We start from the raw sequence: 16,538 nt of genomic DNA, 5'->3' as shown, positions 1-16,538 counted from the left end.
CGATTTCCCGGACCCGCCCCCCTCGGGTCCTGAAAGCTAAAGCGTGGCAGGGGCCGGGCAGGGGAAACGGAGGAGGCGGGTCTCCATAGAAACGTCCACCTGTTTCCGGCCAGGCTGTGCGAGATTAGGGGCTGCTGCGGGGGCCAATCTCAGCTAGCTCGTCTTTTCCCGGCGGCCTCTGCGGGAGTGGTGGGTGTTGTACACAATCATCATGGCGGCAGCCGGAGCCCCGGATGGTGAGTGTGGCGGTGGTGGCGGGCCCCCGGGGTGGGCCCAGGTGAAGCGGGCCTCCGGGAGGGATGCGGTCCGGTCCGCTGGGGAGTAGTCTGGCTCGGGAGCGGAGGTCCGGCAGCACCCGAGGAGGGTTGGGTCCCAGGCCCAGCCTGCGGCGAGCGCCCACCCCCTAACCCCCTTGCAGGCATGGAGGAACCTGGCATGGACACGGAGGCCGAGACGGTGGCGACCGAGGCCCCCGCGCGGCCCCTAAACTGCGTGGAGGCCGAAGTCGCGGCGGGGGCGGCGGCGGCCGAGGACTCCTGCGCCGCGCGAGGCAGCTTGCAGCCGGCCCCGGCCCAGCCCCCTGGGGACCCTGCGGCCCAGGCCTCGGTCAGCAACGGCGAGGACGCTGGCGGCGGTGCGGGCCAGGAGCTGGTGGACCTGAAGATCATCTGGAACAAGACTAAGCACGACGTGAAGTTCCCCCTGGATAGCACAGGCTCTGAGCTAAAACAGAAGATTCACTCGATTACAGGTAATCGTCGTGGCACTGTCAGCGACAGCCAGCCTTCCTCACCGCGCCTGCTGATTCCTAGTGCTTGCACTGTGCTGAGCACAGGGCTGGCCACCCTCTTTGCATCTGCTCCGTCAATGCTTAGAATAGTTCTTCGGAGTAAGTACTAATATGCCCATCGTTCAGATGGGGAAAATGAGACCCAAAATCATAGAGCTAGAAAGTGGCTGAGCTGAGATTCAGGCCCAGGCCTGACCCTTAGGCCCCAGCTTCCAATCAGTGTTGCCAGAAACCTCTTTTATGAAAATCATCTGAGGTACATGTTAAATTTACAGCTCCTAGGCCCTTTCCCCTAGAGGGTTGATTCAGTGTATCTGGAATGTGGCCAGAAATTTATTTTTAGCAAATATCTTGGGTAATTCTCATAAGGGAAATTTAGGAAACGTTGCTGGCCCCTTCGTAGATTCTTATACTATTTAGTTTTCAGTTTTGTCTTGTTTACAGCACTTTGTCAACTGAAATGATTTTTTTTTTTTAAGTTTTCTCCACGAAGCCTGTAAGTTCTCTAAAAACAACTTTATCCCTACTGATTTCTGTATCTTTGAGGCCTGTGGTCTTTCACTTAGTATTTGCATGCTTAGAGGGTTGAGGAACAACTTGGAACGAATGATAGCTGAACTTAATTGAATAATTACTGAATACCGGGACACTGTACTAAATGTTCTGTTTCATGTCTAAATCCTTAAAACAAGTTTATGCAGAAGGAATTACTGCCATCACAATTATAGAATTTCGGAAACAGAGAGAGGTTGTGAGTTGCCTGAGCACACAAGGTGGTGGAGGAGTATTCATTTCCAGGTCTGTTGCCACATGACTCTGGTCCAGGTGCATTTTTCATCCCTTCCTTTGACTTTCTCCTATCTTTTCCCAAGGTCTCCCTCCTGCCATGCAAAAAGTCATGTACAAGGGACTTGTCCCTGAGGATAAGACATTGAGAGAAATAAAAGTGACCAGCGGAGCCAAGATCATGGTGGTTGGCTCCACGATAAATGATGTTTTAGCCGTAAACACACCCAAAGATGCTGCCCAGCAGGACGCAAAGGCTGAAGAGAACAAGAAGGAACCGCTCTGCAGGCAGAAAGTGAGTCTGTCATGTGATTGCTAGTCCTGGGAAGTTTGAGGCTTTGTCCTCTGGAGCGTTGGCTGGTGATATTCTCCCTAGAATAAGCTCCTTTTTGGACAGGGCCCATGATGGAAATTTATGGCAGCAGTTGGGTGCGGCTGGCTGTTGAGTGGAGGTGACAACCACCTGAGATTTGCAACTTTGTCTCATCTGGCGGGTCAGTGTGTCTCAAGTCTACTTACTTTAGGATAAGGCCTTTGGAAAGGCAGGCTCCAGGTATTGAAAGGAATCAGTTGTGGATTTCCCTTCTCTATTCAGTGCCAGAGGAAAATGCGACTGTTAGAATTAACCCCCCGTTTTATACAAGTGCTTACGTTTGTTTTTTCGGTTTGTGGCTTCCCCCAAGTCAACAAGCCATTTCTGGATAGGCACAGACTCGGCAGAGAGAGGTTCCTCTAAAACTGACTTTTTCAGGAAGCCAAATGAAGCTGACTAGGAACATAACCACACCGGCATTGGGTTTTTTCCCTCCTGGTCCGTGAAATGGGCACCTGATTTTTTACCTCCTCTGTTGCTCATGTTGGATAGGAGAGATCCAGCCTTGTCTTCTGCTCAGTGTAGCCATTAAAATTCTTTTCGTAATTAGGAAAAGTGAGAGTATTTCACCGTAGAGGGAGTTGGTTGAAAGAACCATCACTTGCAACCTTACTACTCAGCAAACCCCAGTCGTTGTCCTGGAGCCTCTCAGGCACTCTTAGTAGTGTCCTAGCAAAACAAATAGTTTCAACTTAACCTGTGTCCTGAGTAGAGTAGACTAATCTAAACCAAGATCAGTTTTAGTAATCATACACACCAAGGCATGTGGCTCATAGCGTGAGAAGATAGTTTTGTGTTACAGATCCCTATTCCTCTATATGTGCTTCCAAAATCTGACCAGGTATCAAAACGTAACCAGAATTACTGTGAATATTCATGTTTTGTTATAGAAATATTTATGTGTTCAGTGACAAGGTGCTGCCCCAGATTCTACAGAGGATAACGTGTAACATATTAAAAAAAATTTTTTTTAATGTTTATTTAATTTTGAGAAAGAGAGAGAGACAGAGACAGAGCATGTCTCTTGGGAAGGGCAGAGAGAGAGGGAAACACAGAATTTGAAGCAGGCTCCAGGCTCCAAGCTGTGAGCACAGAGCCCAGCAAACTCAACGAACTGTGAGATTATGACCTGAGCTGAAAGCAAGAGTCAGTCAGACACGTAACCGACTGAGCCACCTAGGTGCCCCATGTATAACATATTTTTAAACTATATTGGCTTTTATAAAGTTTACTAGATTTTGGGGCTTTATAAAAATCTAAAACATCTGTCTGTGGAGTTTTAGCTAAGGAATCATAAATCTGTGTTAACACTTAAAAGGTGTTTGCTTGGACATTTTCACCCCCAAATATGAGATCAAAATGTAACCAATTGAGTTCTTTTCTATTTACCTATCTTCCTCTGCCACATTTATGAAATTGTGAAATGTGAGCACGTCAGAAGTGAGTGTTCCTACTGGTCACACCCCTGGAGCATTACACGCTTCTTAAACATAGGTTTTGAGTTACTAATGGTAGCTTAACAGTCTTAAAATTGTTTTCCTCGGGGCGCCTGGGTGGCGCAGTCGGTTAAGCGTCCGACTTCAGCCAGGTCACGATCTCGCGGTCCGTGAGTTCGAGCCCCGCGTCGGGCTCTGGGCTGATGGCTCGGAGCCTGGAGCCTGTTTCCGGTTCTGTGTCTCCCTCTCTCTCTGCCCTTCCCCCGTTCATGCTCTGTCTCTCTCTGTCCCAAAAATAAATAAAAAACGTTGAAAAAAAAAAATTAAAAAAAAAAAAAAAACCTGTTTTCCTCAACACAGGGAAAGTTTTTCCAAAAGGTGATTGTGAGGTATGAGTCGAATTAAGCTGTTAATCTCTGCTGCTTTGTTTCATTGATGCTAGTTATGAGGACTGACATGGCCTAATGAGAGGGACCCATTCTCCTGGCTTTTTATCAGCTTGTTGAGGAAGCTGGGGCTAATACGTGTAGGGACCCTCTGCTAGCAGTCTGGCACTGTTGAATTTATCCCTGCCAGAGGGTTTCTGCCGTGCCAAGGAGGCTTTGAAGTGGCCACCTGGTGCTTCACTTTGGTGGAATTGTTTCCCTTCACCCACTGGCTGCTCGGCTGTTTTTCAGCTTTTCCAAATAGGGAGCAAATAATGACCTAGAAAGCCACAGGTGGAGAGGAAACAAGCTTGGGCATTTGGGCTGGTTAAGAGCTGTTTTAGGGAGCCTTGAGCCTAATGAGAACCCTTAGCAAGCTGCCTCAAACCCCCTGGGGGGCAGGGTCAGAGGCTTCTTAATGTCAGTCTAGAGAGCGATCAGCATTTCTCTTCGAAATGTGGCTCTCCAGGCTTTCTGTTTAGCTGGGGTTGAGGGTGGGGGAGCGGGGAAGACTTCTGCAGTAGGCTGAGTTTCCATTTGTTGGAGCAATGCCCCTTGTAGGCAGTTAGGCTGGTTACCAGCCTTGTGATCCGTTTCTTTGGGAGGTTAAGTTGACAGAAATGGCTGTCATTTTGTACCTAGCAGAAAACCACCCTTTGCGGTTCTCTTTAGCTTGATGTTTGTTCCTTTCAGTGGCAATTTTTTTGGTCAGAGGAGGGGAGTAGAGTTCATTTGAATTAGCAATCTGGAAACCTTTGTTGCTCCAGAACCCTGATGTGTAATACGGCAGCCGCATAAAATTGATTAAAATTGAGAATTCAGTTCTTTGGTTCTACTAGCCACATGTCAAGTACTTAACAGCCCCAAATGTCTTGTGGCTGCTGTTTCAGACACTACGGATATAGGAGATTTCTATCAGAGACATTCTTGCCCCTGCTCTTTAACGTCAAAAGACCCATAACCTGTACATGTTAAAAGCTTTTGAGCCAAAACATCAAGGCTTTCTTTCTCTTTTTCAGAAAGGTAGTAAGTAATATGACTAAAATGGAGTCAGCCGTTTCATTTCTTATTTCTTCTGACTTATGTTATAGCAACACAGGAAAGTGTTGGATAAAGGAAAACCTGAAGATGTGATGCCATCTGTTAAGGGTGCCCAGGTAAGCCAGACTCCTTTGTGAGCGTTCTGAAAACGAACCAGACCCGCCTTCTGACTTCCTGAGGTTCCTGTGATCACGTCCTCACATCCTGTCCCTTGTCCTTCTCTGTCATGCCATTTTTCTAGTCCCTATCTCTCACTGTGCTCCTGTGCCTCTAGGAGCGCCTGCCCACGGTACCCTTATCCGGCATGTACAATAAGTCCGGAGGCAAAGTGAGACTCACCTTCAAGCTAGAACAAGACCAGCTGTGGATTGGCACTAAAGGTAGGTTCCTGCTCTTGCCTCCTCCCGGCTCGCCGCTGCGGGCCCTCAGTGGCGCTCGGTCTTGGGTGCGACTGTGCTCCTCCTGAGATTTCTCTCTTCACTGTGCTTTGCGTGCCCCTGGCTTTTGTCTTTGCTTTTAGATGCTCACCTTCTGTTTGGACCTTTTTCCCTCATTCTTTTCAGTCTTCTGTCAGGGCCAGTCCTTCAACAGTGGCTCTTCACTTGTGCCCAAAACCAGAGGTCCCAAATGCGTGGCCTGAGGGCCAGGTCTGATCCACAGACCAGGGTTTTTTGGGTTTACACACTTTCTGTAAAAATCAAGAGATTTCACTTGATCTCGTGTGGGGGTTTTTGGGCTTCTCTTGAAAAAAATAAAAAAATCAAAAGATGTAGGTATTCTGGACCTGCATTCTCACATGGCAGCCATCGGCTGGAGCCCAGTGGTAGTTTCAGATGAGCCGCAGTCCTCACTGCCCTGTTTGCCTCCTGTGGAGCCAGCTTTGTTCGTGTATGTCACCTGCCTGGCCCCCGGATGTCAGCGTTTGTCCCCGTACCAGGTGCATTCCTAGTACTGTGGACCTGTCCCCACCCCCCTTACCTGTTTGTGCTCTGCCTGCCTCCACCTACCCCTGCCTGTGCCCGCTGGGGCAGGCTGCTGCTTGCTGTTGGCTGGGAATTGTCTCTGACTGTCCTCACCTTGTGTTCCCCCAGATGGTTCAAAGTCATGTCAGTTATGCTCCAGAATTATCTGTTTCCCCCCGCCCTTTTTTTTTTTTGCCACTCTATTGTGCCAGTTAAGACTCCTAGCATCTTTAAACTTGGTTTGTTAAAGCAAGTTAACCTATTTCCCTGCCCGGTCTGTGTTCTGTTCTGTCCCGCCCATCTCCGTCACTGGCGCTCAAAAACCTTTGGCTCCTTTGGACCACGTTCACATGCCTAACACATAGTGTCCAGTGTTGTCAAATTTTGGATCTAGGCTTCGGCCCTGCTTTCCCTGTTAATACGCTGTGGGTTTCATCTGCATCAGCCTGCACTTTCCACCACGCTCTGCACAGCCCTGTGTATTTGCTCCTGCTGGGCTTTTACCTGGAATGCTTACTTCCCATTCTTTGTTATTAATAACATCTTCTGAGGCCCTACTCAAATGTCCTCTCCTATTGAAGCCTTCCCCGGTGCCTCTCCCACCCTCCACATGAGTTGCTGCCGCTTCTGTTCATAGAGCACTCCGTTTACATCCCCAGAGCACTCATTACTCTCTGACTTGTCTGTCCCCCTGTTAGATTCCTGGAGGGAACCGAACATGCCTAATTCACCTGTTTGTGGCCAGCACTGTAGGTGTTCAGTGTTCGAGGTAAATGCTAAAGAGAAGTCTAGGGGGTTCCATCACGTGAGGTTACCTGGTTTCAGGGACAGGCCATTTAATGTGACTGCTTAACATGGGACCACAGTTTAATGGAAAATAATAATCAGAGGGGCAGTGGGGAGTGAGGTGTCTTCTCCTTGAGAATGTCAAAACATGTTTTCTTGTTTGTAAGTCTGTCCTGGTTCTTAAGGCGAACAAAGAGCAAAATGCCAAAAACGCTTGAGTTTTCTAACAGTTTTATGATAACTTGCTGTATATTCTTCGTTTCACATTCACCTCTAACTGCATGGTCAAAAAGCAGGTTTTGCAGAATACGTAAGGGCTTCCCTAGTTTTCCCAAGGGTCTCTGGACCCTCTTTAGTAGATCCTTCCCTTCCTGCAGAGCCTGTCACAGCATTGGTTTTCTTTCATTGTGAGCTTCCCTGCCTCTGTCAGATCCTTACTTGTTCACGACTTTGCAGTTGGTTTTGCTTAGTTCTCCATCATTGCGTTGACTTGCCCAAATCCTGCCTCTTCCTCAATTTTTACTTTCTCTTCCGGGTAGTCCGATTGAAGCAGTTGCTAAGGCTGATGCAAAAGGTCCCTGACGGCTAGGAGGACAGGTGCAGGCTGGGGAGGCTGGATGATGACTAAGTCTGCAGGTGCCCGTTGGTGCCTCGGGGAACATTTCCATGTGAGGTGGTTGTGTAGGAAGGCCGTTCTACCTGCGGCCCTAAGCAGAACCCCCTGTACCTGTGTTGGAGGTTTTATATCAGCTTGTAGGAGCAGCTCCTTTCCTGTTTTGGCATGAAGGCAGCACTCTAGAAGAATCTTGGTATGTGGGGGTTTCAGAGCTATCGGAAGCCTCCTTACTCACCAGCCTGATTAAAGGAGCATGGCCAAGACCTCTGTTTTCATGGTTGACCAAGACTGAGGTTTTCACTCTCGCCCAGACTACTGTATCGATATATGTTGGGCAGTGTCCTCACTTGCCCAGGAGTCTTGTCATCTGAGTGTCATAAGCAGTCTCCCAGCAGGACAGCTTGTTCTGGGAGTTGGCTACCAGCCACTGGTTTCATCTTTCCACTGGCGAGGAGCTGCTGTGGAATGACCATCCCGGCAGCTGGTTGGCCTCTTTGTCGATGGAGTTCGTTCCAGAGTGACGCTCAGGGGCTCCTACATGCAGCTTAAACTCTCTCTGGGGTAGCCCATGTAGCAGGCAGTCCTCCCAGCCTCAGGCCCAGCTGCGGGAAGGACGAGCTTCAGGCAGGAGACGTGGGTGGTCGAAGCCGCCAGGGGGAGCCTGTGCCCTGGCCGTAGGGGGGGGTCCAGTGGGATCGAGCTCATTGCTGTCACTAGGAATGTGGGCCCAGGATCGACTTTTCAAGAGAAGCCAGAAATTTATCTTTTTGTGTGAAATCTCTGGACATTTCAAGGTGGCTGGCGTTTAAAAGTGTTTCAGTCTTGAAGACGGCTGCTGGTCCGGTCCTGCCCGTGGGTCACTGTTTTAGAGCCACTGCAAGTGAAAACCTGAATGGATGTCTTCATGTCCGTTCTCCCCACCCCCCCATTTTTCAGACCCCAAGGCCCACAGAATGGAAATAAAATTTGTCCAGTCAACCAGCCAGATTAGAACCCAGGTCTCTAAATTCTAGATCTGTTTCATCAACTCATCTATTTTCAGATTCTGCCTTTTCCAGTTTTTTCTTTCTGCAAAGGCTGTAGTGAGTTTTTTCCAACTTGATTTAACTTTGCTGAGAACCTCCCTGTCCCCCGCTGTGTCTGCTGCTCCTAGGGGGTGGGTTCTTGTGCAGGAACTCCGCCCCTCCTGCCTCCATGCCCCATCCTGCGGCACTTGGCTCACTTCCTGCAGGCTCCTCTCCCTCCTGGCATCCCTCACTGCCTCCTCTTTCTTACCTGCCACCCTTAAACTTGCTGCAAAATGTCTCCTGAGCCTCCTGGGATAAGTGATATCTCGAGGGTTAATCACAAGGTGTTGTAAATGTTTCAGGAGAACTTCTTCAGGTGTGTGTATATGGAGGGTTGGGGGGGCTGGGAGAGGGAACGGGGAAGTGGGAGGGCAAGTGAGGAGGAGAATGGGACAGAAACTAGTGTGAAACCCCCAAGCACTCCTTGTCTGTGTGAGCCACAGGGGCACGTTGTTGCCTCTGTTCTTGGTCCTCTTGATTGTCCCTCCCCCAGGTGCCAAAGACCTTAGCCATTGCTGGGCTCGGGCAAGAACATTGCAGTGGAAATCCTTGGGTGTTTATAAATTGCCAGACTTTAAAAATAACACCGGGAAAGCACTGTCTCTGCTCCCAGAGACCTTTAATATGTCATTGCAAGTCCTGTTCCCCGTTTGCTCCCGAGAAGTTTCCAACTGCCAAGCAAATCTCTGGGAGTGCTGGTCAGAAGACTCTGTCCCATCATCCCTAGAGCACAGGGAGACTTGAGATTCCAGTAGATCCCAAAGCCACCATCCTGATGAGGGACTGCTGAGTCACAGGAATGGACAGGAGGGCCTTTGAGTAATCACTGTAATCCCTCTCAACTAGAGCGGACTGAGAAATTGCCCATGGGCTCCATTAAAAATGTGGTCAGTGAACCTATCGAAGGACACGAAGACTACCACATGATGGTAAGTAACCCGGCGTGGGTTAGCCTCTCACTGCACTTCTGCTCATCTAGCAGGGAATGGAGCTCTAACTGAGCTTTTTTAACTGAAGAATCAAACTCAGTGTTCAGAAGACGCGCAGTTTAAGACCCTCACGTTTTCTTGATCTACCTAGAACTTTATCTGTGACCTATTCCTCAGTTTATTTTACATCCTCTCCCCACCAGTGTAAAGGGGACATGTTCAATACCTTTATCTTCCTCTTGTTTGTAATATTTTGTCTTTAGACCAGGAAAATAAATACAGAGAGGAGGATTGGCTCGCGGGTTTTCATTTTAACTTTTGTCCTACGTATAAGACAAAATCTCCCACTAACCTGGGCGTTGGTGAAGACGCCGGGCAGTCCCCTTCTGTGATGGTGTTGCTCTTCTCAGGCAGCAGCCATCAGGTGGCTGAGGACTCTGTGGATAAGATGGGGTCTGTGGTCATCATTCTGCATGGAAGTTTCCTCTAAAGAGAGCAGGCTCTTCTCTCGCGGGATGACGTTTGGAGGCATTCCCCAAGTTTATGCAGAGCAAAGCCAAGAATCCAGTGATGCAGTGAACGGAGCAGCTCAGGCAAACCCCTGAATTCTCCCAGCACTATTAAGAGGGGCCACTTTAGAAGTGAAGTTTGGTTACCAGAACTTTTAAGTTACTATGCCAGGGGCCTGACCTGAGCCATTACTAGGTGGTGCAGATGTTTTAGCTTTAGCCGACAGCATTGTAGCTGTGTCAGCCCTGTCACGGAGATGAGGAACGGCTGTGGCTCGACCTGCGCAGTGGTGTTTACAGAAGTCCTCTGCAGAGGGAGGTGTTGGAAGATCCCAGGAAAAAGGGGTTCTGGTGTTAGAGAAGTTCTCTCTGGGCAGATGGCAAGTCTCCTGGCTCCGGGGGAATGTCAGCCCTGTCCCCTCTCTTGGCCTGTTGGGGTCTGTCCGCTCCGAGGCACTGAAGCCAGGCCATGGTTGGGGTTGCAGTCCCTGGGCCACAGGGCTTTTGGGTGACCTGGGAGTGTCACTGTCAGGCCCTCCAGCCTTAAAGGATTGCAGACGTATTTGTTCTGCTTACTCAGCTGTTTTTTCCATTTATGAAGTCGGATTCTGGGTGTTTTCAGCTGGGCCCCCATTTTGCCCGGTAGCATTTGCAGCCCCGGTTTTCAAGCAGCCTGGTGAGAGGGATTTCAGACAAGTCGAGTGGACCTTTCAGAAGTTGGTTTGGATGGTCAATGCCTTCTTACTCGGTTTAAGTGCTTGTTTCTCTCTCAGGTCCTCTCCAGCAGAGAGTAGCGCTCCTAGCCCCTTCTCGTCACTAAACACCATTAAGTGGCATCCTTACCTGTAAGCGAAAGGACTTCCCTTGTTTTTTAGATGCCATATCAGTCACTAGATTAACAGTATCATAGTTCACATCAGAGAAGGATGGCTGTGCTTTTCGTTCTCAGAGAAATGTTTTAAAAGGCAGAAAAGAACAGAGTAACAAACCCGTATATCCGTCACAAAGAAATGATCATTGGAAATATTTTATGAATTGCTTTAAACCTTTTTTTTTTTTTTTTAAATAAAAGAAAACCTACCAACAGTGAACACGTCCCCAGTGTCTCCCCCTCCCCCATGACCATGAGCATGATTTATCATGTGGATCCTTCCCAGCTCTCTACACTTTTACGTTACTATAAATCCATGGACGAGATACAGTACTGTTTTGTGTTTTTTCAGTTTTCATAAACGGTCTCATGGTATGTATCGTTCTGCAGCTTGCTGTTTTTGGTTTGACATCGTGATCTGTCTGTATTAACTATAGATCCAGTTCGTACCTTTTGAAAAGTAATCCCGCATTCATACGAGCAGGCCACCATGTCACTTTTAATTTTGCGTTCCCTTACCGACGGACATGTAGGTTTTTCCAGGTTGTCCCCAGTTCTGACAGCGCTGCTTTGAACGTTCAGACCTGTCTCCTTGTGCATGTGTGACAGTTTCTCTAGGGCAGTGGTTGTCAGACTGGTCTCTGGATCAGTAGTATGACATCACCTGGGAACTTGTTAGAAATGCAGATTCTCAGGCCCCAGACCTCCCTGAATCAGAAACTCGAGGGGGTGGAGCCCACCAGTCTGTTCTAACAAGCCTTCCAGATGGTTCTGATGCACACTCAAGTTTGGGAGCCACTGCTTTAGGATTGGCTATGCTTAACTTGCCCACCACCTTTTGGTTTTTTGTTTTGTTTTTGGACAGGAGAATGCTCCCTGTGTGCACAGTTTTCCCCTTCCTGTAAAGAATTCACTTCTCAGCCCTCCCCCGTGTGTGTCGTGCTGCCTGCTTAGTCTCCCGACCTCTGAAGTACCGCTTGGTTTTCCTTTTTCCCTTCCAGGCGTTTCAGTTGGGCCCCACGGAAGCCTCTTACTACTGGGTGTACTGGGTCCCAACTCAATATGTGGATGCAATCAAAGACACTGTGCTGGGGAAGTGGCAGTATTTTTGAAAGCACTTTCACCTCTGGCCCAGGAGACTGACCCAAAGTGAAGGACATTGCTGGGAGAGGCCTGCAGCATCCCTGGATTTCAGAGTTCTGGGACTTTGTTCAAAAACAAAAAGCTATATCCAATCTAAGGTGATGTGGTGACTGAAGCCAGAGGTGATGTACTTTCACCATTAGCTTAATTTTAACTTAAAATCACCAGTTCCCTTTTCTTGCAGTCAGCTTCATATCATTTTTAAAGTTGATACGGTGGAAATCAATAAATCTGAATTCCGAACATGTTGTGTGGAATACTCTTAAGTGCGTTTGAGAGTAGATCTACCAATTTTGTTTAGAAAAGAATGATCAAAAGCTTGCTGGTTTTTTTTTTTTTTTTTTTTAAGTGACTTCAACTGAAATATTTTCATAAATCTTTGGTTGCAAACATTTGGACTGCGTTGTGATGAGTTGGGTTTTTTCTTTTTCATATAAAATTGTATGCAAAACGAGGGGGGGTTAGTAAGCCATATTTTTCTGTCTATAGATTCAGATTTAATTCTTTTCCCTTTTTTATGTTCTCACTTCTTAGATCTGAGTTTTTGTTTTAAAAACCCAAAGATGTCAGTTCCTGTTTTTGTACCTCATCAATGCTTCCTCTCCTGGCCTCCCTCCCACTGTGCTGCTGCTTGAGAATGTGCGGCGGGAGAGGAAGAGCTGTTTGGTCTAGGGAAGGGAGCTCTTGCACTGGGCCCTGATCTCCGGGGAGTTCCACTGCTGGTGCCATGGTTGTCTGGCGGCGTCACCGATTGGCCTCACGGCCCAGCCTGGCGTGAGTGCCCTGGGGATGCGCTGCTCAAAAGCCACAGCTCCCAGGCCAACTAAGGCCTCTCTAAGGAGGAGCTGGGTGGAAGACAGTTTCTCCAGCCATACAGCCACAGGCCCAGATCCTTCTTTCTTTTGGAATTCTGAGAAATTCTTAAGCAGTCCAACAATTATTTCAGTTATGCTTCTCCATTTGGTCCTTCTGCTCATGCGTTATGTTCAAGTGTCCTTCATCCCAGGTCCAGAGATGCTGCCTTTCTCAAAAGACTTGTTGACCTAGTGGGTTGGCCGATGTATTTAAACTTCGAAAACGGGATAAGTTACTTTCATGAATTAGCTCACCTTCTGGTTTTAGCCCTTCTGTTCTTGGTACATGTGAGCTTCTGTTGTCTCCTTATGGCTTGATGGACTCTGACACGAGGGCGAGTCTCTTGGTGAATGATCCCCTCTGTGCTCTTTGCTGTTCCTCTGCTGGCTGTCTTTGCCACTCTCCTCTCCCTGGCTGCAGGCTCTCATAGTAAGGTTTGGCGAGAGATTTTCCAAACTTCACATTTTGGATTCTAGGCTGTTCCCCCTCATTCTGTGAAATGTAATTAGCATGTGTTCGCCTAAGATGACTATTCCTTGTGAGCCAGTTAATGATGATACTCTACGCCCTTCCCTTCCAAGCTGTAGTTCAGGCATCCAGCCCATGTAGACAGACTCGTGCTTCTCACGGTATAGCCTGTGCCCGGTTATGCATCTGAGCAGGGAAATCTACTCTTGCTTTTTTGGGGGGCATACGTACATTAAGTGAAGTGTCGCATCCAAGAAACCACGTGTTTGTCATCTCTTGAAGAAGGAGCAGTCGCTGCAGTGTTTCTGTCCTTGTTGGCCTGCGGAGCCTGGAGAAAAGGGCTCCTTTGCTACTTGTCAGAGCCTCCCTCTGCGGTGGACGGGTCTGCAGAGGAAATGATCACGTAGCAAGTGAAAGGTCCTCTCGGTGTGAATACTGCCCTCTTCGTTGGCCAGCGTCCCTGTCCTGGAGACGTGTCCTGACAGGGCCACACGCCCACTTTTGTTCCCACAGAGCCGGTGTCTCCGTCCCCAGACTGGCCTCACAGTGCTGCTCTCCGAGGCCCTTCCCGCCAGGTCTCCTGTGTGCCCTGTTCAGTGGCTGCACATGCCGTCTGCCCTCCTTCCTTCCCAGTGAGAGCGTGTGTCCCTTTGTCTCCCTGCTCCCCAAGGGCCAAACCGCTTCTCACTCAGGCTGCTGTCATTTCTAGGCAGGACCAAAGCCTGCGTGAGCCTTTTTGTTTTACGTAAAATGGTGCTTTTTTCCTTACTTCGAGATACTATATATAAATAATAATGTCAACGACGTCTTTTCATACAGAGCCGTTGGAGTATTGCTTTATGGAGCTCAGTAAATTTGCTAGAATGATCTTGAGCTCTGGCTCCTGACCCTGTCTGCATGGAGACCTTGCTGGGAGCACTCGGGAGAGCAGAGGTGGACAGCTCCAGAAGCCGCTGGGAGAAGTATTTGATTTAGATCCATGTCTGGGTCACAGCAGTATTCACGGGTTTGTCACTCAGTCCCGTGAGCGGTCTCTTCCTAACCTTGTTTACGGTCCAGAGTATACTGACTAAATCTGTGTTAGCAAAATGAAGTACTCGTCCCCCTAGGTGGCATCACAGTGTTAATTTTTCCTCAGGATTATTCCTGTGCAGCTCCTTCCCTGTTGGAGGGGAGCGGCTCCTTCCCCGGGGTCATGCCCTGCCTCCCTGTGGCAGAGGACTTGCAGGCGGGTGGCCTCAGGAGGACAGACGTCAGGCCTCTCTTCCCTCCCTGAGCCCTCTTGGCCAAGTAGTGACAAGGTCACTGCCAGGGCTCCGGCCCTCGCAGCTCTGCTTCTGTCAGTCTGGTCAGAGAACTTAGAAAAGCAGATTTGCGAGTTGCTGGAAGTCTCTGGTGTGAAGTATTTTAATTGAAGCTGGGCCTTTTGCAAGTGGCGTTAGCTCTTTGCAGATGGGATTGAACTAAGGATGCCCTCGCGGACACGGTGGGGGCCACTGAGGCCTCAGTAGGTTCCTTAGCGGCTGCTCTACCTGACAAGGGCCAAAGAGACCAACTCTGTCACTTTGCCACATCTCAGAAAAGTTGCCATATTTCATCCGGAAGGGACTCGCTTTCCTCTTCTTCTTCCTTTAACCATGTGCCTGGAGGAGCCGTCCTGGGCTCTCGCACTTGGCCCACCCTTGCTTTGCTGGGGCTGAGAAGGGGAAGGGATGGACTCCACGTGCCAGGGCCGTGTGAGGGCAGGCCTGCTTTCCACCCCATCTTCTGAGGGAGACCTCTCTCTTGCTCCTTGCTGCTGTGTTCATGCCTGTTGTCTTGGAAAAAGGATGGTCCCTTTGTCTTAAGGCTCTGCGAGGAAGTCCTCTCCAGTTAGGAGAGGACTGTTTCCTTCCTAGTAGGGCCGGATGGCCTCTCTGAAGTTACAGGTGGTCGGGAGCCCTCCAGAGTGCAGAAATCTGGCACATCTCCCTGCCAGGCTGGGTGGTTCTACTGCTTTCTAAGTTTCTAAAAACCTCTTTCCTTTTCTTTCTTAAAGAGTTCTGCAGAATTATTTGACAATATACGTAAGTACCATGTTTCCTTGTGGTGTGCGCTCTGTTCTGGTTTCTGTTTTTAAATCAAATGCCTGTTTGGGAGGAGATGAACGTATTTAGTCTATTAGATTTGCGCTGCTGGATTTTTTTTAAAGTGTAACCTTGACTAGCTGTCTTATTGTTTATCCTGTAAGATTAGTCTATCAATTAAAGTTTGATAATTAATTGCGTCTCCTTTTCCTTCCAATTTTTCACGCGCCTAATATCATACTGGGGATTGACCAACATTTGGGACTGGGCCCGGGGCCATTTTTTTTTGCCAGCTGTGGTCTGTCATAGTACTCTTATTTATTTGGCTTTAAGTATATCCAAATTTGTTCCTGTGAAAAACAGTTGATACAGAGATTTTGGTCTATTTACCATGTTAGCCAAAATGACCTACTTATCAGACACGCTTGGGGTAGGACGGCCCGCCTTCCATGCTCTGGCCTCTAGGTGTCAGAGGGAGGCTGTCTCCCTGTCCTTATGCCTTCTGACTTGTGCCTCGTGTGACTTCACCTGGCCATTCAGCCTTTGAGGGCATGTTTAATAAAACACTGAGATGGAGCTACAGGGGGGAGTTGGGGTGGGAGAGAAGACCTATTTCCAAAAACAGGACAAAAACAGTCCTCGGCATGAATGAAGAGTCATGATAGTTTGTCAGAACTGGTTTTGATCCAGTACCACCCATGGGAGCCTCTCTCCTTCTCTGCGCACTTTGTAAATGTTCCGGAAGGTTCTGGTCTCATTGCTCTCCCCCCCTGCCCCAACTTTTTCCCCCTTATTTTCCCAGTATCTCAATCCTGAAGCAGTGCTGCCAGATTCTTAAGGATCTGTTGTATGGGAAAGAGGGGTGGGCTGGGACTGGGCCACGTGCTGTACCTTGGCTGATTCGCACCTGGAGAATCTGTACAGAGGATGCTTCTGGATTTTATCCCAGTTTTGAAGTTATTCCAGGCACCTTCAAACTAATAGGACGAGCAACTGTCCTCAGATGGAGAATGAGATAAACTCCATCCTGAATATCCTCCCGTACCTTCTGGGGTGATGTCTGGCATTTTCTCAACAGTAGTAACCGACAGAACCCTTACTACAGTCAGGGTCCCATGAACCAGTCATTAGGGCAAGAGGCAAGGACTTCTTCCTACTCTTGCTCAAGAGGCACTCTGCTTAGCCCAGCCATCCTGCAGGAATTTGAGATCCGTCCCACCCATGAGCTCTCTGCTAACACCACTTGGCTACTTTGAGCCAGATTAACCCCTCCAGCTTTCCCTTGTTTGTCAAGGCTGGTTTTGATCTGAAGCTTTCAATAGCCTATCTTACTCCCCAGATAGAACTTTTCCTACTGTTCACCCCATTTTATATAACTCCTAATTCTTGAGTTTCTTGCTTCTGTTTTATTCCTC

The 16,538-nt window shown here is 48.6% G+C and overlaps 1 protein-coding gene across 7 annotated transcripts; it reads left to right on the top strand.

Moving 5' to 3' along the window:
- Positions 1-11: 11 nt before the first annotated feature.
- UBFD1 (ubiquitin family domain containing 1) lies at positions 12-15,318 on the top strand. 7 transcript variants are annotated; one of them, XM_058711559.1, is made up of 8 exons: positions 12-236; positions 419-751; positions 1,663-1,871; positions 4,902-4,967; positions 5,126-5,231; positions 6,512-6,582; positions 9,129-9,211; positions 13,877-15,318. In XM_058711559.1, exons 1-7 carry the CDS (start codon positions 212-214, stop codon positions 9,207-9,209), a joined length of 891 nt encoding a protein of 296 aa, XP_058567542.1. In that variant the 5' UTR covers positions 12-211; the 3' UTR covers positions 9,210-9,211; positions 13,877-15,318. The 7 variants fall into 7 exon arrangements, with proteins under 7 accessions (XP_058567542.1, XP_058567544.1, XP_058567541.1 ...); XM_058711561.1 differs by lacking the exon at positions 13,877-15,318 and adding an exon at positions 10,944-10,959; XM_058711558.1 differs by lacking the exon at positions 13,877-15,318 and adding an exon at positions 11,593-11,731 and having other exon boundaries at positions 14-236.
- Positions 15,319-16,538: the final 1,220 nt, after the last annotated feature.

The sequence above is a fragment of the Neofelis nebulosa genome, chromosome 18, assembly GCF_028018385.1.
Source record: "Neofelis nebulosa isolate mNeoNeb1 chromosome 18, mNeoNeb1.pri, whole genome shotgun sequence".
In the NCBI taxonomy this organism is placed as follows: domain Eukaryota; kingdom Metazoa; phylum Chordata; class Mammalia; order Carnivora; family Felidae; genus Neofelis; species Neofelis nebulosa.
The sequence above is the reverse complement of the archived record's forward strand: the minus strand, read 5'-3'. Positions and strand labels throughout refer to the sequence as shown.

Coding starts and splice junctions, on each gene's coding strand:
- UBFD1 (XM_058711557.1), top strand. CDS start 212: ATGGCGGCAGCCGGAGCCCCGGATG. Junction 1,872..4,901: donor AACCGCTCTGCAGGCAGAAA/GTGAGTCTGTCA, acceptor CTTATGTTATAG/CAACACAGGAAAGTGTTGGA. Junction 9,212..11,592: donor ACGAAGACTACCACATGATG/GTAAGTAACCCG, acceptor TTTCCCTTCCAG/GCGTTTCAGTTGGGCCCCAC.